This window comes from Camelus bactrianus, chromosome 10 (genome assembly GCF_048773025.1).
Source record: "Camelus bactrianus isolate YW-2024 breed Bactrian camel chromosome 10, ASM4877302v1, whole genome shotgun sequence".
NCBI classification, from domain to species: Eukaryota; Metazoa; Chordata; class Mammalia; order Artiodactyla; family Camelidae; genus Camelus; species Camelus bactrianus.
This window is the reverse complement of record NC_133548.1, coordinates 1,973,658-1,996,103: the sequence shown is the minus strand read 5'-3', so window position 1 is coordinate 1,996,103 and position 22,446 is coordinate 1,973,658. Positions and strand designations below refer to the sequence as shown.

At 57.8% G+C, this 22,446-nt stretch overlaps 1 protein-coding gene across 9 annotated transcripts in view; it reads right to left on the bottom strand.

The window, feature by feature from the left end:
- KCNQ1 (potassium voltage-gated channel subfamily Q member 1) overlaps positions 1-22,446 on the bottom strand; it is a 321,449-nt gene that overhangs the window by 160,578 nt on the left and 138,425 nt on the right. For 7 of the 9 annotated variants that reach the window (XR_012509482.1, XM_074371477.1, XM_074371479.1 and 4 more), the window contains one exon: positions 11,451-11,571. The exons of the other annotated variants lie outside the window; for them this stretch is intronic. Coding sequence is in view for 6 of the 7 variants with exons in the window: in XM_074371477.1 (XP_074227578.1) it covers positions 11,451-11,571 (121 nt within the window). In the remaining variant the exon portion in view is untranslated. The remainder of the gene's footprint in view (positions 1-11,450; positions 11,572-22,446) is intronic. 9 annotated transcript variants of the gene reach the window in all.

Genomic DNA, 22,446 nt, shown 5'->3' with positions numbered 1-22,446 from the left:
CCTTCCAGGCACTCTGGGGCTGAGCTCACTGCAGGAAGTTCCTCTGCAGAGCCAGCCTTTGCTCTTCTTGCTGGGGACCTGGTGGGCTTCCCGCACAGGCTGATGCTGCCCTTCCGCACCAGAGGGTCCTTGCGCACCAGCAAGGAGGATCCCCTCCCCCCACCTAGTCCGAGCCTTCCCAGCCCTGAGATCGGCATCCTCGGGGGTTAAACATTTACAGGCAGAGACCAACACCCACCCAGTAAATGAGACAAGTCCGAGATCAGCCTCGCGTGGTGGACTGGCTGGTTATGCTTAGATTCTCTGTGGCCTAAGTCGTTGGGACCTTACACCTGTGTGGCCAGGTGGCAGCAGGTGGGGAAAGGGCCATTTCTGCAGGTCCTCAGAGTCAACAAGGACTGTGATGAGCGGGAGCATTTACGGCATTTCAGGCGCTCAGCACAGAGGGGTGCCTGCACCCAGGGAGAACGCGTCTGCCAGGGCCTGGCGCCCCGGCAGTGTCCACTGCTAAGCCAAGACCAAGCTCCACGTTCCCCGGACAGTGCCCTCTGTTTGCTCATGAGACTGTTTCCACAAGCCTTAGGCTACCAGTGGCCTGCGTGTCTGCCTGGGGAGAAGGCTGCAGCTTTGCAGCCTGGGCTCGGCGTCTCCAGTCGGGCTTCTGGCCCTGCTCAGGGCTCCTTCGATCCTCCTGCCTGGGCTGGGAATGGTGGCCCCCGTGTGCCCTCCTGGATGAGCACCATGAGGACTTGACTTCACTGTCCTTTCTGGCCCACCTCTCAGTGTTTGTGTGGTGCCTCGGCTCCCTCAGCCTCTCCTTCCAGGCATGGCCTGCAGCAGACTTAACTGGGGACACGATTTCCTGGCCCCTACGTGCGGGAGAAGCAGTCAGATAAGAGGCGGGGCACAGCCAGCCACCAGGCCTGGAGCAGGTGCTGCGTGCTGCCCCATCGCAGTTGGGGGACTGTGGCGTGGTGCTCATGGAAGTGCCCCGGCCACCCCGTGGGACTGGGGTCACTTGGCCCAGGTGATGGAGGGGGCTGGCTGGGCCTGGTGTAGGGTGGAGCACAGGCCCCACTGGAGTAGACAGACAGGCCCCTCTGGGACCACACAAGAGTGCAGGTTCAGAGTTAGGAGCCAAGGGCCTACCCCTGCCTCTGGTAGCAGCTGAGCAAGGTCCGCTCATCTCTGGGCCCTCTCAGGGCCCCCATTTCCCAGCCTGTTCATCCCCTGACATCTAAAGGGACATTTCCCACCCTAAACCCAGGCCACACGGGCCGAAAGAGCCCGTCTCCAAGTGCAGGCGGCGCAGGGGCCCCGCCACGGGCCGTGCGCGCCACCGGGGAGAACGTCTCAAGCGGCCCTCCGGGGCCCTGGGGACGGCCCGGCCCGGCCGCCGCACACACAGCAGCCCGAGTTCAGGCAGGCCGGGGGCCCGTCTGCCTGAGCGCTGCTGCCCCCGAGGCCGCCCCAGCTCCTGGCGCCGGCCTCGCAGCCGCAGCCGGGCCCCGGCGCGCTCCCACCCGGAGCCCGCACACCTGGCTAGGGGCTCGCGGTGGCGGTTCAGAAGGAGCAGGAAGAAAGCACTGAGGAGTGTCACACTGGAGGAGATGCACCCTCATCTACCGTGTCCGGACACAGACGTAAAGAAAACACGAAAACCAAGTCCGCCCACAGAAGACCCGAGAGCGGGGGCTCGGTAGGAAAAGAAAGGCCCCCGCGGGCCGGGGGCGGGAGGCGGTGCGCCGCGGGCAGGCCGGGCCGGGCCGGGCCGGGGACGCGCTTCGGGGCTTGAAGCCAAGGTCCCAGCGCCACCGTCCCCTGTCCTCCTCGGCCCGGGTGCAGAGCCCGCTGCCTGAGGAGCCGAGCAGAGGTCCCGCGGCTGCCTGCCTGGCGCCGCCCGCCTTCTGTCCTGGGGCCTGGCTCTCCCCCGTTACAGGCCTGGCAGCGTTCTTAGGCCTGTAACGCCAAGTGAGGCTGTGGGGACGGACCCTGAGTGTGTGTGAGTGTGTGAGTGTGTGTGTGTGTGTGTGTGTGTGTGTGTGTGTGTGTAGCTGTGTGCTCTGAGAGCCCTACCCCCCAACTCCCAAATAATGTCTTCTACTGCTTTGTGAAGTTGCCCAACCCCCCGCCTCAGTTTCCCCAGCAAGGCACCACAGGGCGTGGCGGTGGCAAGGATTATACACTTCAGGTGCAGTGTAGCCTGGTCTTGTGTGATGCTCAGTTCTGATGTCTTGAATGACTAATCAGGTAATGTCAGAACTACCTTGGAAATCCCTTGAATTGCCTCTAAAAAAATTCCTTTCTCAGAGCTTCATGTATGCCCCCTACTAGGTTGCCGCTGTGCGGGTGAAATGGGAGAACCTCTGGGTGAGCATCTGGGGTGCCCCCACTCTTCTCCAGGACACTCCCAGTGCCATCTTCAAAGGGAGCCTCTGGGGCCGCTGCCCACGTGAAGAGACGACTCGAGCAGATCAGAGCAATGGTGGCATCATGGCTGAGGGTGCCGGGATGATGTGGCTGCCAGGGATGCAGACTTGGCTGGACCTGGACTCCCACCTCCCGCTGCTCTGTCCTTCTCTTCCTCTTCCCTCCGCGAGGCTCCAGGATGGCACCCAGGGCCTCCCACAAGCCAACCAGACCTGACAGACTAATAGCCGGACCTCCGACCGCAGTCAGTCACTGCTGAGGACGTGCATCTAAGGTGTGGCCCAGCCTAGGACACCGGCATTGTCCCCAGAGGGCTCGTAAACCTTAAAGAATGAGCGCCTAATGGGGGGCGCTGGGGCACCACGAGGAGCCTTGAAGCCCGGCCTGCCGCTGCATCCTAGGAGGCCAGGGCGCCGCTGCCCAAGTGATCAAGAGCCTCTGAGCGGCCTGTAGGCCCGCGGGGCCCCTCGTCCTCCTTGCACGGTGGAGCCAGGCCTGTGGTGTGTGGAGAAGGGGACACACAGGACTCTCACTGGAGAAGGCCACAAAGAGTCCCCCAGCCACCATGCACACTGTCTCCACGGACTGTTCTCTCCTGCTTGGTGGGCCACAGAAACACTCTGGGAGGCGCAGACCCAAACTGGAGGCCAGATTTGCCTCTGCTGGCTTGTCACCTCCCCGCCCTCTGCTTACCAGCCCTCAGGGTGGCAGTCCAGCCTCCTGGACTCACAGACCTGGTCTCCCCTAAAGACGGTGTGTCTGGGAATGAGCCCTGGCTCTACCACTACCTCATAGGTGACACTGGCAAGTCCTAGCCCTTCTGTGAACTGGGGGACTGACTCACTCACTCTCTGAGGGCCCTACCAAGGACGGGAGCTGTGTGTCTCAGCCAGCAGCAGCACCCCTCCCACCTCTGGCACAGGACAGGCATCTGGCAGGGCCTCCTTCGGGCTGCTGGAACTTCACTCTCTTCTAAGCACCTGAAAGCCACCAAGCCTGTGAACACTGCCGCCACTTTTGGGCTGTGCAATCCGCGAGTTGCTCAGAGACTGAAAGCTACTGTGGCGCCTCCCTTCCCTGCCAAGTGCAGCGCCAAGAGAAGGCAGGACACATGGCCTGCTGGGCCTAGCTCTGCTTGAAGACTGCTGCCGTCCTTGGCAGGTGAGCCTGACTTTGAGAATGAACGGCAGGGGCACGTCAGGGCACCTGCCATCACCACGGGGTGCAGCCTTCTGCATCCTGCCCCCCCCCCGCCCCCGCCCAGCAGCGGAGGAGTAGGCTACAGGTCGCCCCCTGTACCTCCACAGGGGCTAGGGCAGCTCGGGGCCCCTTTCCCAGGGACGAGGGGTGTGGGGTGTGGGTCTGCAGCTTCCCCCGCCCCCGGCCCATCCTAAGACGCAGGGCTGCCCAGCCTCTAGGTACACCTGGTTAAGGACGACCCCTAATGATCGCCCCTCATTGAAACTCGTGACCTGGCAGCTTCAGGAGCTCTCAGCCAGGTAAGGGATGTCCCCATGAGGTTTCCCATCACAGAGAGATGTTTCACACTGTCTGACAGGCATCAGGCACTTTCCTGGATCAGGCACACGGCCCGACCCTATCTCCTCCAGGCCCACACCAGCACCAGGGGACGCATCTCTCATGCCTACAGGAGGACACTGAGGCTCAGATCGCTGAGGTGACTGCTCTAGCATCCCACAGGTGAGATGAAATGACCCAAGCTTGCCAGCATTTCCTGGCAAACTGTTCCCAGGCTTGGTGAACCCATCACGAACATCAGCTAACAAGAATAAATCCCAGACGAAGTGTGCATGACCACCACGCTGAAAACTACAGGACATGGTGGGAGAAATGAAGGAAGACCTGAATGAACGAGGGACGCATTGAGACCACAGTTCCAGAGACTCGGGTTGTAACTATGTTCGTCCTCTCCATGTTCATCTAGAGAGCCGCTGTGCCTGCAGGGGGTTTTCTGTGGAAACCGGCACATGAGTGGAGAGACAGGTGCCATACAAAGGCAGCCAAGCCAGTCGCAGGGCAAGAGAGCTGGTTGGAGTCTGCGGGGTCAGCAGTCAAGAGCTGTTCTCAAACTACAGTGACAACCAAGCACGGCCCTGGCAAAAAGGAGAAACTAAGGTCTGCCCAGTGGGAGTGAGTAAGGTCCACAAACGGAGCCACACCCAGGGAGCTGGCTCACGATGATGCTGACCTGGCAGGACAGTGGAGAAAGTATGGCCTTTTCAATAGACATTGCTGAGTCAAACTGATGTCCAAGTGAGGGAAAAAGGTACCTTGACCTCAGCCTCACATTGGATGCAAAAACTGATTCCAGATGGACTGCAGATCTGCATGTAAAAGGTGAGCTGCTAAAGGTTTGGAAGAAAACAGAATATCTTTGTGACCTTGGAATAGTCAAAGTTTCTTAAATAGGATACAAATAGCACTCTCCAGAAAGGAAATATTTGATTAACTGGATCACATTAAAATTGAGACCTTCTGCTCATCAAAAGACACCCTCAAGAGAGGAAAAAGAGAGCCCGCAGAGGGGGAGGTGCTGTCTATTTGAAATGAAAAAATATATATCTGACTAACGACTTAGGTCCAGGATAAATAGAGATACAAAGAACTCCTACAAATCAGTAAGGCAAGATAACCCAAAGACCACCGGCAGACGGCACAGGCGTTTCCCCGGGGGCAGCGTCCAACTGAGTCATGAGGACGGAGAAACAGCTTAGCTGCGTTACCCATTGGGTTACTGCAAACTAAAATCACAGCCTGATGCCACCAGACGCCCGCCAGCATGGCTAGAAAGGAAACGATGGAAAAGGCCGAGTGTTAGTGAGGACGGAGAGCAGCCAGGGTGCCTGGACACCACTGATAGGCTCGGACGGGGCGCGCCTGCTGGGGACCCGGGGGGCGGCGTCCGCGAGAGACGTGCCTGCTCGCCCAGTGCCCTGGTGGCCCCACCGCAGGCACGTCCCCCCAGGACTGCAGCCCGTGCTCCCACCAGAGGGCCTCTGCCGAATATTCTTAGCACTGCTGATAACAGCCCTGCGCTGGCACCTGTCCAAGCGGCCGTCGAGAGCAGAATGGATAAACAAAGTGCAGGCCGCGCACACGGCGCCCCGGCCGGCGGGGAGAGGGCGGCGCGCTGCTCGGCGAGGCGAGGCGAGCCTCACGGCCGGCGGCCGCGAGTGTGTGCGCCGTGTGCGTCCCGTCTATAGAACATTCAAGAACGGGCGAAGCGCAGTCCTGTTGCTCGAAGCCAGGACAGTGGCTATCCTTGGGCATCAGTGACAGGAAGTGGAGTCACAGGGGCTTCTGGGCTAGGCGCCTCCAGGGAGGCTCTGAGCCTCACCTGGGCGCTGGCTGCAGGGGTCCCAGGGGGAATGCATCGGTCAGTGTGTCTCGAGGCCTGTGTGTCCAGCTGTGTGCACTTCACGCCTCAGCTAAAAAGCTGGAAACAACGCCCTGTTCAGAAGGTCAGCGCTTTCTAACCCTAACTTGAGTGACGGACAGCTCCGGCCCAGAAAGGGGCTGGGTCCGGCCCCGCCCAGGGCATGCGTGCCTCGGGCTTCCTGGTCAAGCTGCCAGGGGCTCAGTCGTGCCCTTCTAGGTTTGGGAGATTTAGGCGAAGCACAGGAGGGAGCTGTGTGGGACTCCGCGGTGGCCAGAAACATCTCCACAGCAACACCAGTGCGACCCTTGCAGTCACCCCCCCAGCCATCTCGGGCTTTGGACCACCTCCCCCGCTTCACCTCCTCCCAGCACCGCCCACCCGTCTGGGCCAGCCCTGCCGGGACCCGTGCAGCAGACGCGGCGGAGTCGGGGCCCAGGGCGCCTGGGCCAGGGTTACTGCGGTGGCTTCTGAGGAAGAAAGAAGCCTCCCCGCTTTGCTCTGGGCCTTCTCCCTGGACGGCGGGCCCATTCCCCAGAGCAGCGGCCCCGGGAGATTAGCTGCCTCCTCCTCATGGGCTCAGAGGGAGGAAGTGAGGCCCCCAGAGGTTAGGGGCCCCCGGGGACCGGCCCGCAGCTGGGCCGATGCAGGCTGGGGGCCAGACGGAGGGCATCCGATTCCCAGTCCCGTCCCTTTCCCACTGAGCTGCTCCGCCTCGCTTTCCACTTAATTAGGAGAACATTTAATCCCCCCGTGCATTTCAGAGACAGTTTGCGCCTGGCCGGGCCGTGAGGTTCTGATGGGGAGCCTGTGACTCATGCAGCTCCGCACGGCCCTCCCGGGCGGGCTCCCACGGGGCTTCCCTGGCACCTTGTGCAGACAGAGGTGGTCTGGAGCTCCAGAGAAGACAGGACGCTGGTCTGGAAAGATAAACTAGCTTCATCTGTTTCTGGCAAGTCCCCCCTTCATCTCTCTGGACACTGGCCCCAGAAAGGCCGCTTCGTCCTTTCCCACCACGGTTTGCACGGCAAGAAACAGAGTGAGGGGCTTGGGTGTTCACAGAAATGCAGTGCCCAGCGTCTCCAGGCCCGTGGGAGTGGGCCACAGGGAGCCTTGGGTGTTTCTGAAACGTCCCAGGCAAAGCTGGTCCCATCCACAGAGCTAGTCCCCTGGTCCACGGAGCTGAGCACAGGGCCAAGCCTTATGACATTTGCCCCTGTTTCCAGAAGGCATGGGGCTGCCCTGGCCTCACTGACAAACGCAGATTTCAGGAGACATTAGTAGTGATGTGGATGAAAGCCAGGCCACAGCGGCCTCACTGGAAAAGAGAAACTTGAACGTTTTGGCGTGAGATTCTGCAGGGTCCAGGAGAAAGTTGAAGACATGGAAATTCTAATTAACGCACACAGGGCTGGTTTTGCTCAAGGATCTCCAAGCTGTCATGTCGCAGGAGGCCTGCAAGTACATATTCGCCGGGGGTGGGGTGGGGTGCTCTCAGTCACCTGGTGGGGGTCCTGCAGTGCCCCTGGCCCTCTTTGAGCTGATCTCAGTGTGCAGGGTGCTGCCCTACACTGTCCCCCTGCAAAGCACAACAGAGGGGTGCTTGGTGACAAAGAGCTGAGCTGCGCCCATCCAAGACGCCATGACAAAAGAGATGGCAGGGGCCTGGGACCGACTCTCTGGAAGGGACCCTTCAGGGCAGCCACAGTCTGCTGTGCTCACAGGGCGTCCGGCCTCCTGCACCATCTGTCTTGGGGCAGACGTGGATGCCAGGCCAGTTCTGGCTGAGTCTGGGGGGACTTCACAGAAATGGCCCATCTCTCAAGGCTGCTGGGAGAAGGGTAGCCAGGCCATAGCCGCTCAGAGCCTGGAGCCTCACACAGAGGCCAGTTCTGACCCAGCCGTCCGGCCCTGCCGGCCAGCACCGGAGTTCAGACGCCTCAGCCCTCACTCCATCCCCTCCTTGGGCAGGGCTGGCTGGGCTCTGGCTGGGGGATCTTGTCTGGCTGGGGGCATGAGCAGCAGTCCTGGAGCTCCTTCCAGCCTGGGTCTTGAGGGGAACCACACTCTCCCTGCTCCCTAGGAGCCGAGGGTCCCGAGAGACAGGTACTCTCAAAGAGCCCCAGGCCCCACACAGAGGGCCTCGAGAGCTGGGGGAGGATGCGGCTGCCTGGCCTGTGGGCATCCTGGGCCTCCGTGAGGGGAGGAGGACTGACAAGATGTTGGAAAGATGAGTAGGAATCTGATGGCTGCAGACAAATGACAAGGGTGTTTCAGGCAGAGATGCCATGTGCAAGACACAGGGATGCACACACGGGTGGCCCTCCCCTCCCACTGTGCTGCCAGAGATCCTCAGTGGGCAGGAGCCTTAGGAACTCGTCCCAGCTCCTGTTGGGGAGCAGGGCTCCCCTGGCGCCCCACATTGTGCCCCACATGCCTCATCTCTGCCTCACACTTGCTCCTTGGAAGCCCTAGTGGCAAGACTCTGGGTGGGGGCACAAGTGCAAGGAGCTTGAAGCAGACGAGCTCCCTTCTGGCCCTGCTGCGCCCACAAGACTATCTGTCTGAAAGGTGTGTGTGAGACGGGGGCCTGGCCCCCCGGCGCCGTGTGAGGGCCCTGGGGCTTGCCAACAGGGCAGGCTGACCAAAACCAGTTTCCCCAGCCCGCTGCAGCACCCTCCGCCCCTGCTCGCCGGCAGCTCCCTAGTTTGCACCAGGCTTGCTTGCTGACCCCCGGTCCCCTGACCCCTCGCTCCACCGATGGCCAACAGGCCCCGGAAAGACGAGCTTCGCCCAGCCCCAGGGACCTTCCCGTAATCAAGGCTGCAGTGACCTCACCTCCCTGGGGCCCTGCGGGCGGGGAGAGCTTGAGATGGAAACAAAATGTGTCTTTATTTATGCTTTTAATTTGAATTCTGGAACCGGCCCAACATGGTAATACATTTAACATCAGTAAAATGCTGGAGAGAAATGGATCTGGTTTTCAGTAACTGCCTCCCATCCCCAATGCCCCCGTGAGACCCCTGTCCCTGCATACACACCGGGGTGTGCACCTCTCTTCCCCACATGGGGTCCCCAAGGCTGAGCTGCCACAGGGCTGAGTTTAATTAGGGCCATCACTCACCAGGCAGGCCGGGGGTGGGGTGGGGGGCAGAGGAACGTGGCCCCAGTGTGAGCACCGAGACCAGGCCAGCCTCCTCCCCGTCCACGCTGCAGGCAGGCACAGCCCTGAGTAAACACAGTGCCCACTGTTGCCCCTTCCTCCTCCGGCCATGGTGGGGCGAGGTCTCTGCCCAGCCTGGAGCCCTGAGGGTGCCTAGGATCTGAGGCCCTACCACCTCTTTCACTGCGCCTGCACCCCACCTTCCCCACTGGGGCTCCCTTGAGAAGCATCCTGACTACTGAGGACACAGCCATGTGGAACCCCTGCTGTCCCTGCCACACCAGGCCACCACAACCTCGGTCATCTCGCTCCCAGCCTTCACCGCCGAGCTCCCGCCTCGCCCACGGCTGGGCTCGTCCTCGCCTTCCCATCTGGCTGGCATCCAGGGTCTGCACTGGGAAAGGTGAGGGTGGCCGCAGCCTGGCCGAGGCCCCACCCAGTGCTGGAGGTGACGCCCTTCCACAGGCAACAGGCCGCCCCGTGGTGGGGGCGCTGGCCCGAGAAGGCCCACAGCAGGCCTGTCTGGACGGTGATGCACCAGGCCCACGGCCCACAGAGCGTTTGGGACTGTTCAGCCTGATGGCCTGTCTCGGAGGAGGGAGGACCAGAAATGGCCAAGATTCTCTGATGACGCGGCTACATTCACCTGAGCTACCTCCTGGGGCTCCCTGGCAGGTGGGCAGCCTCTGGCCCCAGGAAACTTGGTACAAGCTGATGCTGACCTGGACAGACCTCGCTGAATTCAAAAGGGGCGACTGTGCTGGCCAGCTGTGGGCCTGGTCTTGGGCCACCTCGGTCCCCAGTCGTACACCGCCTCGTCCTGGGCCTCCCTGCAGCGGCCTTGCTGGGCCCAGGGAGCTGGTGACAGCCGACTGCCCGCTGGATGGATGGTGGGTGACAGCCCTGCCCACCAGGGTGCGACTCCTTGTGTGTGCACCGGAGGGGCTGGGCCACCACTGACAGAGAGGAGGAGGAGGAGCTCTGGCGGGGAGAGCGCGGCCGGGAGGACGGGACGGGGCTGGCCGGGCCGCACGGAGAGGCCTGGTGGGGCCCGCCCGGCAGGAGGGCCACAGCTCCCGGCAGGCTCCTGGCCATCCTTGCTCTGAACAGGCACTGTCACCGGTGCACAACACTGGCCACAAGACTGCAACTTTTACCACTTTAAGGCCCCTCGTGTCCTGGACTCTGTTCAGGCCTCAGCCAAAGCAGTAAGCATTCTGCCTTCGGACGCTAACCTGTACCTGCCCAGCCCACCTGGCTCGCACCACTGCTCGCACCGCTGCCCGTTTATCAAGTGAGCCTACCGGGCCGTCTCCAGGAGGGCCCGGAGGTCAGAGCCCCGTCCGCGGGGGCGGCCTGGAAGCTCACTGCAGTGCGAGGCCACAGAGACAAGTAAGCGCTGCTTCCCCGGGCCAGGCTGGCTCCCGCCGAGCCCGAGGACGCCCTCACGCACACCCTGCCAGCCACGGGGCTGCCAGCCTCCCGTGAGCCCGACGGGTCTGGAAAGGTGGCAGGCGGCTCCTGCCGGATTGCAGGGCCACCCTGAGACAGCCCTGTCTTCCTCTCACTCTGGTCACCCGACTCTGCCAGCCCTCTGGTTACAGAGCGCAGGAGCCCTGCAATTCGGGCCCCGACTTCAGTCATCTACAAGGCAAAGGCCGCACCCGGCGGCAGCACAGGCAGCAGGCCTTCGAGAGAGACGCACGTGGGTCACGACAACCAAAACCCTGTGAGCGAAACCGCAGAGAGCGGGAGAGAACGCGAGTGCCGCTCACACACCGGACACGAGAGGACTCCCCTCGGGCAGTCCCCAGCGGGGCGGGGGCCAGAATGGGCCTGCGTGTCCCGCTGACCCCACCGCGGGCTGTCACCACTGGGTGCCCGCACTGGGAGCACTGAGTCACGTCGCAGGGGAATCACACCGTGGCCGGGCCCCGGGGACTGGCCTGGCGATACCGTGACGGCGGGGGAGGACGGGCATGCGTCCCAGGCCAGCTGTGCCTCGGGGGCAGGCCAACTGGAAGGCGTGGAAAATCAGCCATTTCCTCCACCTGAAGGAGCCCCTGAGGACAGCAGCGGCGACTGGCAGACGGCGCTCAGCATCTGCCCCATGGCTTTGGCCAGGGTTCCACCAAGAAGTGCTGAAAAACAAAGTCGCCTCTTTTTGGGGGGGGGGGCGGGGAGGGGGCTTGGGGAGAGAAAAACAATCTTCTCAGACGCTCAAAGCACGAAAACAAGTGGAAAATGATCGGTCTGGTTTTCCATAAGTCAAAACAAGACGATCATGCTCCCAGACGCGGCGGGAAGGGCCCGTGCTCTCCGCCCCGCTCGGTGCCCGGGCACCGCGGCCAGGGCCCCGGGATGCTGAGGGCAGGCGGCGAGTGCTGGGCACTGGGGGAGGCGGCCCCTTTGAGCCCCACACCCCGCCACCTTGTCATCCTCCGGCGAGCAGGCACTCACTGTGACACGTGGGTGATGGGGGCCAGGAGTGTCTCCCCTTCCAGGTCCAGGTCCTCGGCAAAGCTGTTGGTTCTCATGAAATGGGCCGTGTTCACTTCCAGCAGCGTGGGGCTCTTTTTCACTGTGGGCAGAGGTGTGAGGCGGCACGTTAGGCCTCCATCGGAGACTTGATGGCGAAAGGAGCCCGGGTTGATCAAAGTGAGCTTAGGTGCTCACCCCAACCTGCCACCCTGGCTGGGGGACAGACCTGTGCCTCCCGAGCCTTCCCGCAAACAGGCAGGATACCCACTCGCACGGCTGGGTGAGGGGCGGACGTGGTGTACGGAGCCTCGGCACAGGGGGTTTGCAAGGCGGCGGGCTGAGGTGGCCCCCAGCCACCGGAGGCCTCAATGGTCAAGGAGCAACTGAGAGCCAGGGACACCTCCTCCGAGTGAGGACTGTGCCTGGGCCGGGCTCAGGCGTCCAGCCGTGTCCCCAGATTCACACCCGACTTTCAGGTAAAGAATAACATACATGAGGCACAGGTCTGGGAAGGAACACTGACCCCCACCACCACGCTGGCGCTGGCACTGTCACGTGGACAGCGGGCTTGTGACGCATCAGTGAAGACCCCGGGTGGCAGGACTCCTGCTCAGGGAGAGTCGCAAGTCTGGGAGGGAGGGGCAGCCACCCCCGCCCTGGGGGACAGGCACGAGCCCCCTCGCAGCTGGTTAACATTCAGATTCCTGGGCCCCGCTCAGTGACCTGCCGCCGGCGCTCAGGGCTGACTCAGAATCCCTGTCAGTCCCGCTTCTCAGCCTGAACCCCTTTTCTTTTCATTTAAAGCTTTTATCGTAAAATACCCAAGTACTTGCTGTAAAAAGTGAACAACACAAAGATTCACCAAGGTCCTCCCGCCTCGACGGGATGTTAACCACCAGGGGATTACTTGCTCACGCACTAGAGCAGCTGACTCCAGGTGGGACTCTCATTTGTACACACGTGACAGCTCTGTTCCTGTCACTCTGCAGTGTGTCTATCTCATTTTCCTACAGGTGTACAGATGTGGAGCTACGTCTTTTTAGTAGTTGTGTAAGAGTCTACACTTTAGATCTGCCATAGTTTACTCAACCATCCCATGTGTGATGGACATTCAGGTTCCATTAGCTTGAAGCCACTACATTAAGACAGTGACACACCATCCATCTTTGTGAAAATCTGACATAATGAGGCAGGTGGGAGGGTGCTTCCCTGGTAATTTTAATAGATGTGGCTGGATTGTTTTTACAAAAACTTGTATCAATTAGACTCCACCAGTAGCGTGTGAACATGCCAGCTTCCCCACCTTTGGCAGCCTTTGCGGGGCCTGTCAAACGTGGATGAAGACTGGCATTCTGATTTTCCTTCTATGCTGAACACCTTTTGTGGCTCAAAGGCTATTTGGTTTTCCTTTTGTGGAATTCTCTGTTCATATCCTTTGCTCATTTTTGCTCATCGATTTGTAAGAATTTATTTGATATATGTTAGAGATAATTAGCCCTTTGTCATATAGGGCACAGGTGTCTCCCCTAGTCTGTCTTTGGTGTTTTTACCTTCATCGTGGCTGTTTTATCTTAGAAAATGTTTTATGTTGCTGACATGACACACCTATCTTTTGCTTTTTGTAAAAGGAAGGTTTCGCCACCTCAAAGTAGTATAATTGTCTCCTAAATTTATCTGAAATATGAATGTACGAGTATGTGTACATGTGTGTGTTTGCAGTGTAGCACGTTTGGCACTTAGGCTTCATGTTGCTGGAGATCAACAATCAGAAGATGAAAATGTAAAAGGTGTTATATGCAGTCTTACTGAAAAACTAAAGTAAAACACAACCTATAAAATTTCTTCAAGAAAACAACAGGGGAAGAATCTCTGGACCTTGGATTTGGCAATGAGTGTTGGAGTATGATACCAAATGCTCAGTCTGTAAGGGGAGAAAATTAAAAACTAAAAGCATTTGCTTTGCAAAAGATACTGCTAAAGGAACGGAAGGAGAAAATGTTTACATGTCACCTCTCTGGTCAAGGACTTACATCCAGAATTTATAAAGAATTCTTGCAACTTGACAAGAAAGCTAACAACTCGGTTTAAAACATGGGTTATGAGTAAACTCAGGAAAAGATGCTCAATTCAGTCAATATCAATAGTTAGAGAAATGCAAATCAAACCTGCACTGAGCTGCTATTACACTCTTAGTAGAATGACTAAAAATTTAAAATCATGTCAATTTTAGATATTTGGAAAAAAATAAAGTTAGAGCCTTACTTTTCACCTTACATTAAGAAAAGAAAGAAGAAAAAAAAAAAAACCCGAAGCCTGACAACACTTGCACGTGACGATTCAGAGAAACTGAACATCTTAACATGCTGCTGGTGGGAGCGCAAAATGATGCAGCCATGTTGGAAAAGGGTCTGGCTGTTTCTTACCAAGTTAAACATACATTTGTCACGTGACCCATCAGTCCCTGTCCGTTATTTACCCAAGTGAACTGAAAATGCACATTCACAAAAACCTGTACCTAAATGTGTGTAACAGTTTCACTCAAAATTGCCAAAACCTGAAGCAATCAAGATGTGCCTAGGTGAGTAGGTGAATGGATAAACAAACTGCGGTACGTCCACACAATGGAATACCACCCGGCAAGCAAAAGAAACAAACTAATGATTTATGCAACAACATGGATGAATCACATCTATGCAATTTTTGCTAAGCAGCTAAAGAATCCAGATGCAGAAGTTTACGTATTGTAGAAGTCCATTTATATGACATCCTGGAAAAGGCAACACTCCAGGGACATAAAACAGATCAATGGCCTCCAGTGTTCAGGGGAGGGGGAGGACTGAACTTCAAAAGAATTGCACAGTGGAATTTTTAGGGCTCTGAACTTCTCTGTATGATGTGGTGGTGGAGACACGCCTCCAGGCATTTGTCAAAACCCATAGAACTGTACATCTCCATGAGTAAATTTTACTAGATGCAAACCAAAACCAAACCCAAACCAAACAACAAAACCACTGTTGGAGGATCCAGGATGGAAAGCAGACTGTGACGTGTGAATTCTGTATTACGGATGTATAACGTAGCCCCAAAAGGAGAGGGCAAGAAGGAACTGGCTGAGGAAGCCTTGGGAAACAATCTTTTGACTGCACGTGTTAAAGTAAAAAAAAACTACCATAAACACAGCGTTCTAGTTGGTAAGTTTTTTTCTCATAGTGGTACTGTTGGTATACCTGAGCTCAATAAATTACAGACAATGGGGGCCAGGTTTCTCAGCGTTAGAGACAAAAGTAACAGGTAAACAGGATTAGGGAGTCATGAACACACCCTGTGGTCAGAAGTAGCAGTATGAACTCATCTTTAGCTTGATATACACACAAATAAGTAACAGATATGTGTGTATCCATGGATTATTTACATACGTATGTTTCCTAGCTCTGTCCACTGAGAGGCCCTAGAAGCAGCGACAAGCCTGGAGCAATGAGCACACCTGTTGCCCAGATCTTGGTTTCTAAATGCCATCCACTCTCCAGTAAAAGGAACCCGGGGCTCTCTGGTGGAATGCTGATTCTAGGGCCAGAGCACGGAGAATTCAAAATGAGCCTGAAGCACTCACTGCCCAGTGCTGGAAAGGAAGGGGACACTCAAAAATAAATAAACAAAGAGGATGAGGGCACGTCAAACAGATACAGGAATCAGCCCCATAGCGTTCTCAATCCAGTGGCCAAAGCTAGAACAACTTGAGCAACAAAATAAATACTAATAGTATTGGATTATACAGCTCAAAAATTTCCTGAGTCCACACTGATTTAAATTAGCAGATTAATAATTGGAGGGGAGGAACAAAATGCCAAGGAATAAACAGAAGGAATGAGGAAAATAGGGAAACCACCATTAGAGAGAGCCCCACAGTGACACTTGCTGCAGGCGAGATCCATGGACGAGTGCTAAAGTTAGTAGGTGAAGCTTTAAGGAGAAACTTCAAAGCATCTCCCCTCAAATATTCATTCGTTGCTGCGGTGGTTTTAACATGTGTACACCAATTCTTTGACAGACTCCCCTGCAGGAGGCAGAGCGTGACTCCCCACTTCCTGGAGTGTGGGCTGGGCTCAGCGACTCTCCCCATGACCAGGAGGGGAAAAGTGCTAGCCTGACAGAGTCCGGCTGACACCGCCTTAACCAAGTGGGTCAAGGGTAACGTCAGTAGTGACAAACCACGTTGTATTCTGCACCCTGATGTGAACCATGAGAAAACAACCTCACTTCTGTGACATTCTTGCCCCAAACCCACAGCCCCTGTCTAATCCTGAGAAAGTAGCAGCAAGCCCAAACTGAGGGACAGGGACCCCTGACGAGTGTCCCTCAAAAGCGTCAAGGTGATGAGCAGCAAGGAAGGACTAAGACGCTGCCTTAGCTCAGAGGAGACCAAGGAGACCTGCTGACTGAATGCCACGGCGGAGGCTGGAACAGAGGAAAGGCACTGGTAGTGAAACTGGGGAGACCCAGATGGATTAACTAAACTGCAGCTTAACTAACAGTGTTGCTGCAATGTTAGCTTATTAGTTTTGATAACTGTTCCGTAGTCACATAAAACACCAGCGTTCGGGGAAGCGGGTGAGAGGTGCACGGGGACTCCATTTTTGCCTCATCTGTAAGTAAAACAATTATTTTTTAAAAATCCTGTTATACCAATAGTAAAAAAAATTCTTTACTATCTAATTAAGGATATACAAGAACTCTAAGGAGAAATTACAAAACCTCAACGAGATACATTCAAGAGGACATAAATAAATGAAGAAATATGCTTTTGTTCCATCGATTAGAACACCCTAGAAGACTCAGTAGTGAAAAGATTCTCCCCGAATCTTAATAAAAATCCCAAGGTCTGTGAGTTGGAACCTTGACAAGCTGATTGTAAAACTGATCTGGAAGCGCGCAACGCCGAGAATCAACAACATTCCTGAAGAACAAGGTAGAAGAACTTGCTCTGCCAGATGTCGCTACTTCTTACCAAGTCATGGTCATTATGATGGTGTAGTGCTGATGTGGAGAGAGAGAGAGAAGGCCCAAGGGCACGGGGCTGAGTGTCCAGAAACAGCACCCCCCATGGGTGCTGCCTGTGTGCCAGAGGTGGCCTGCACAGCGTGCGAAGGGACAGCTGGCTGTCCACATGGGAAAAGTGGTAAGTTGGACCCTGACCTCACACCACACATCAGAATTTCATCCTTGGCATTCCAGGCAATTGAAGACTCATGGAGAAAAACAAAACTATGAAGACTTTATGACTGAGTCTAGAAGACTGTCTTCATGACCTCAGGTTTGGAAGGGTTTCCTAAAACTTAAGCAAGAACCATAAAGGAAAAGGCTGATTAATTACGTTAAAATTAAGACCTAATCATCAAGCAAGACATTAGAGTAAGAAGACAACCACAGAGGAATAATAGCCACAAAATATAAAGAACTCATGCAAATCAATAAGAAAAATATGAACAACTTGATGAAAACTGGGCGGCAGACAGACAAGCACATCACAAAAGAGGAATCCAAGTGGCCGATGAACACGTGGAAAGGAGCTGTGCCCGGCTAGCAATCAGAGATGTAAATAAACTCGGGAGCTCACAGCCCGTGGGGGCGGGGCGGATCCAGCAGGAAACCGCACAGGCGTTACTTACTCACAGCCTGGAGGAGGGCTCCGAGCGAAGGGCTCTCTGCCCGTGACGTTCTTGGGGAGCGCAGGGAAGTGACTGGCAAGCCTTGAAGAATGCGCGCACATTCAAAGGCTCACAGGTCTGGGAGCTGGCGGGAACACTCAGGGCCCCCGCTGTAGAGATTCGGGGCTGAGATTCAAGTGCCCTGGGTTGTATTATGCAGTTGTCAAGTGACAGAGCTAAAACTTGGTCCAGGATTCAAATGTTCTTTCAGAAAAAAGAGAAGGAAGAAAAGAACACAAATACATATTTTTATGTCTGCATCACTTGTATACAGAAGGAAGGAGCAGCGGAGCGGAGGCTGGAAAGTGGGGCTGCTTTTCAAACAGCCGAGATGACAAGTGCCACGTCCGAGGCCAGAAGGCTGTGGGGTGAGCCACCTGACCCCCGAGAAAGGCCCAGCCCTGGTGTTTTAGGAAATTAAAATGTGCAAGTTGGTCGGCTGCTCGGAGCGGGTGGGGCCTGCACCTGCCAGAGAGGAATGTGTGTTGTTTGGTTTAATTCTGAGAACAGCACATGGGGCCCTGCAGCAAGGGGCAAGGAGAGGGGCCCCACAATTTTGTTTCCCAAATCGACAGGAAAGGCCCTGCCTGGCCCCACCTCCCTGTCAGAGACTCTAGGGTCTGTCCCCCCTCACAGGCGGGCAAGCCCCGTTTCCCGCCGGCAGTCAGCCTGGTCCGGCGCCTGCAGGATGGTCCAGGGGAGGGGGCACGTGGGTCCGGCTCCTTGGCAGACACGGTGACACACTGCCCTTTCATGCAAATGCCTTGTCCCGGGAGGCCTGGCTTGTCATCTCCACCTTCAAGGAGACTGAGGTTGGTGTCTCCCAAAGATGTGGGGAGACGGCAGCCCCGGCCTCATGACAGCAGAGCAGGCCAAGCCCGCGGCATGCTCCGTGGGGCAACTCGCCGGCACGCCGAGGCGCACCGCCAGGTGAGCCGTGCGGAGGGCTGGCCCTTGGGAGGAAGGGAGCACTGCGTCCTGGTGACAATGAAGTCACACTTTGGTAAGACAGTCCCAGTTTTCAGTGCTGTAATTCCTTGGCTGCCTCTGCCTTGTCAAGGCCAGAATCTGGGCCTAAGTTTTCAGGGCAGAACAAAACAATTTTGTTTTCTAGGAAAATGGGAGGTCTGGGATGGCGAACGCAGCCTCTGGCGTGGCGACTACCACAGCTGGCGACACCGGCTGCCAAGCCGCATCCTCTCCCCAGAGAGCGGAACCGAACAGCACAGCGTCTTTCCTTCCAGCCTGTGGGCCTCCTTAACGGGGCGGTTCTAATCTTTAAAAAAATATGGGCACAGAAGAAAGACTGGAAGGAAGCAGATCACAAGATTAACTGTTGGTCTCTAGGTGACGAGACGGCCAGGCCTCACTCCCTTCCTTGTGGGTCCGTGTTTGCTCTCTGGGATGACCCCTTCTCCAGTCAGGGAACAGTCTCTTGAGGAAGTCTCCCCCATCTGCGCCTTGCCGCCCACCCCGCGGCCCTGCACGCCTTGTCCTGGGCCACGCTGGAGTGTGTCAGAGCGTCCTCCATCCCGCCCCCTGGCCCGGAGTGGCCCTCGTGGCCGCAGAGACCCTTCTACCACAGACGTGCCCGAGGCCGTCTGTTCCCAGGAGCTCCTGGTCTCCCTCCCTTGACTCCTCGTCCAGCCCCGCCCCCTGCCCGTTCGTCCCTCACTCTCACAGCAAGTCCAGCTTATCCCCAACGCTGGGACACACCTCATTTCACGGTCACAGCAGCTCTGTGGGATGGCAGCTCCGATTCCCATTTCTCCACGACCAAGCAGGCCGAAGAAAGCTCAAAGCCACGCTGTGGGTCAGGTCACACAGACGAGGGAGCATCACGTCGAGCGTGCTGTGAGGCCCCAGCCCACGCCCGCTGCCCTCTGGAGGGTCTCCCTGGTGACTTCACTTAGCCCTCCCCTGGTGACTGATTAAAATCCTGCCTCATCGCCCAGGTGCGCCCCAGATCCTTCATGGAGCTTCCCAAGGCTCCAGAGACGGCCCCTTCCGCTGGAGGGGTGTGCGGCCTGCGTGGGCCTGGCCCTCAGGTCTGCGTCGGTTCCTTGGCACGGGGACCTTGCCCTCCACCTCCCCCTGCTCCTCCAGGGCCTGGCACAGGCGTGCTCCCCGAGCCAGCTTTCTCCCCAGGGATAAACAGAAGCTGCCCCTGTCCTTCCCGAGTTAAAACCCCTTCCCACCTGCCCGCAACAGCCCCCAACCCCCGGCCGAAAAAATGCCCCCGCTCTTGGCAGATTTACCAAAGCCCTGCAGATCCTGCACTGGGAACGAGAACCCCCTCCCCAGGGCATCCGGACAGCTGCAGCCAGACCCTGCGTGACATTGCTGAGCTGGGGCCCCAGGTCTGTGCCAGCTGCCCGTGCCCGGCCCGCAGACCACGAGCCAGCACCGCCGCGTCGCCACCTGTGTCTCCACTGAGAGGCGAGAAGTAAGGGACATGGACAGAAAGTGTGAAAGCCATTCCCACAACAGCTGCCAGGAACGGGCAAGAGCGGAGTGAAAATGCATACCCGCAGCTGGCACCCATTCCGCTTAGGAGAATGCCTTGCCTGAGTGGACACCTGTTGTTTGCCCGTCCAGCAGCGAGGCCTGGCTCCTGGGAACGGCCTCATGGGCCTTCCCTGGGGGCTGCTCCTTCCCTGCCCCCGAGGCTGCAAGCTTCGGGTACCCACGGGCCACCCCCAGAGAGGCCAGCGGGCCCAGGCCTCGGCCTTCAGAGGCACAGAGGCAGGTCTGAGGATGGCTCGCACCCCGGCTGGGGCCAGTGAGAACCTGGCCCCAGACTCTGGCAACAACGGTGGGGAGAGAGATCGCCTCTTTCTGCTGGGTTTGCTGAGCTGGCGGCCATCTGCCCCCTTCAGAAAGTGTCTGCCTGAGGACACAGCCATCCCAGGGGGCAGCGGAGAGGGAACACGGCGGCGGTGGGAGACCACGAGCATCCCAGCGCGGCCGGCTGTGCCTGAGACGGCGGGGTCCGCTGCAGGGGCCAACAGTGTCCTTTTTGCACTTCAGCTAGATTGAATTGGGGTTCCGCCATTTGTTAACAAAGAGAATCTTCAGGAATGCATGTGACAAACTTGGGGGTGAGGCATGCACTGGAGGGGATGGGTCTGGGGAGCCCAGGTTACACAAGGGCTGAACTCCTCCCGCTGTGCTGGGGGGGGGCACAGGGCAGAGAGGACGCAAGCTGGCGGGACAGACCACCCCTGCACCGGCCCGGGGAGCCTCCGAAGCGGCTTCCCAAAGCTGCAGGCCGCCAGGCCACCCTGCCGCCCTGCCGCCAGCCCGTCTCCCCCCTCCTTTGGTGAGGACCTCGCCACACTCTGCACCAGGGTGTCCAGAGCAAGCTGTGGGGCGTGCTGCCTCTCACGTCCAGTCAAGGGCATGCGGAAGAGACTGGACCTGAGCGCGACAGCGACATGGACAGTCGAAGGTGTCCTTGGGAGTCCTGGCCAGCCCCGGGGTGGGGGTGCTGGGCTCTCTGCACCCCAGAGATGAGGGCCCTGAGGAGCCCGGCCCCCGGCGCTGCCCCTCGCCACGGGGCTCGTGGGCTTCAGCATACACACATCTGCAAGGGAACCCTTGGGACCAAGGGTGGGGTCCGAGCAGCGGGGGCACTGAGGAGGACAGGCAGTGACAGGGCCAGGACAGGGTCAACCCTCAGTGAGCACAGGGAACAGAGAGGGGGCCGCTCAGCCACCCACACCACCCGGGCGGCCCCGCGGGGTCTCCCTGCTCCAGGAAGTCGCTGTCCAGTTCCAGGGGATGGTTCCCGGCAGCAAGAGCAGCCCCAGGAAGCGTTAATACACAGTGGAATCTGGGCTAAGCGCTGTCTTCTCCAAGCGCTGAGCTCACAGGACATTCCCAAGAAACCTCTGGAGAGGTGGGGAGGAAAGCTTCTGGAGGTCTTTGGAAGAAGAAAACAAAAAAGCAGCCTTGATTTTCAAGGCAAAATTACAGAGGAAGAAAAAAATGTTTTTAATCTAATTAAGAGCAATGTTGTCACCTTCACCACAACACCGCGGACCTGTGCCCGCTCTGAGCTTCACGCTGCCATCAGAGCAGCGAACGCGGGAGCGGCCTGGAGCCGGTGCGGATGTTCTCAGGACGTTTAATGGGGAAATGAGTTGCAGGCCTCATCTCAGCATCCGGCTCCAGGCCCTGGCTACCAAATCCAGACATCTGCTGGGCCCCACCCCCAGGCCCCGAGGGCGCGGGCTTGAGAAACACGGGTCCCTTCCCAGGCCACCTCCCAGCCAGGCCAGATCCTGGGCTGAGAGGCTCCCCATGGCTCCCCAAGCCGAAGCCTGGACATAGTCAGAGCCACCCCAGAGCCGGGGGGAGGCTTAACGTCAACGTTCTGTTAACAACTGATGTCAAAAATAATCAACTCAGCCTGGCTCCCCCACCCGGTCCCTGCTGGCTCAGGAGTGCTGGGAGGCAGGGAGAGGGCAGGGGGCCCCTAGGGGAGCTCTCAGCTATGACACCACTCCTCCCCAGTTTGCACAAACACCCCTCCATGAAAAGCCATGGTGCCATCTGTCTGGTGTGGCCCCACAGTCCCCATTACAATGCTGCTGGCCTCTCGATGGGCCCAGGAGTCAAACTGGCTGAACATGAGGAATTTCCAATAATCAGAGAAAACATGGAGAAACGAGGACGATGTTTACTTAGGAAACAGCCTGTTCCAGAGAGCAGAGGGCCACACGTCTGATAGTAACCGGCCGTGGGAGACCCCGAGACCCCAGCTGGAGCAGAAAGCTCAGCCAATCCGGAGCCCCTGCTGTGCGGCAGGCGAGGGAGACACAGAGGTAAGGAACACATCCTCCCTGTTCTCGGGGACACAGGCAGCACGGGGGCCCCACCCGTGTGCCCTCAGCACTCACGTTCCATACGCACCAAAGGCTTCTGAGCGCAACCCTGCCAGATGCTTTCACGAGCGCTATCTCTGACCTCAGGGGCCCGCTGAGCCACAAACACGGCGGGCCAGGAGTGACGCAGGGTGAAGCCCCCGAGGGCCAGCTCTCGGCAGTGAGAGATAAACACCCTAAGCTCCTCTAGCAGCTGGTGGAACAACTCGGAGGAGTGTTCTGTGCAGCTTCCCAGCTGCCCACCCCTCCTGCCCAGAGAGCGCACACAGGCCCCCGAGCTGGGCTCTGTCCCCAAGGAAAGTGCCCCAAGGCTGGAGACAGGAAGTGGCTGGGGCACTGTCGGCAGGAGATGGAAAGGTGGTGGCGTGGAGGACAGAGGAG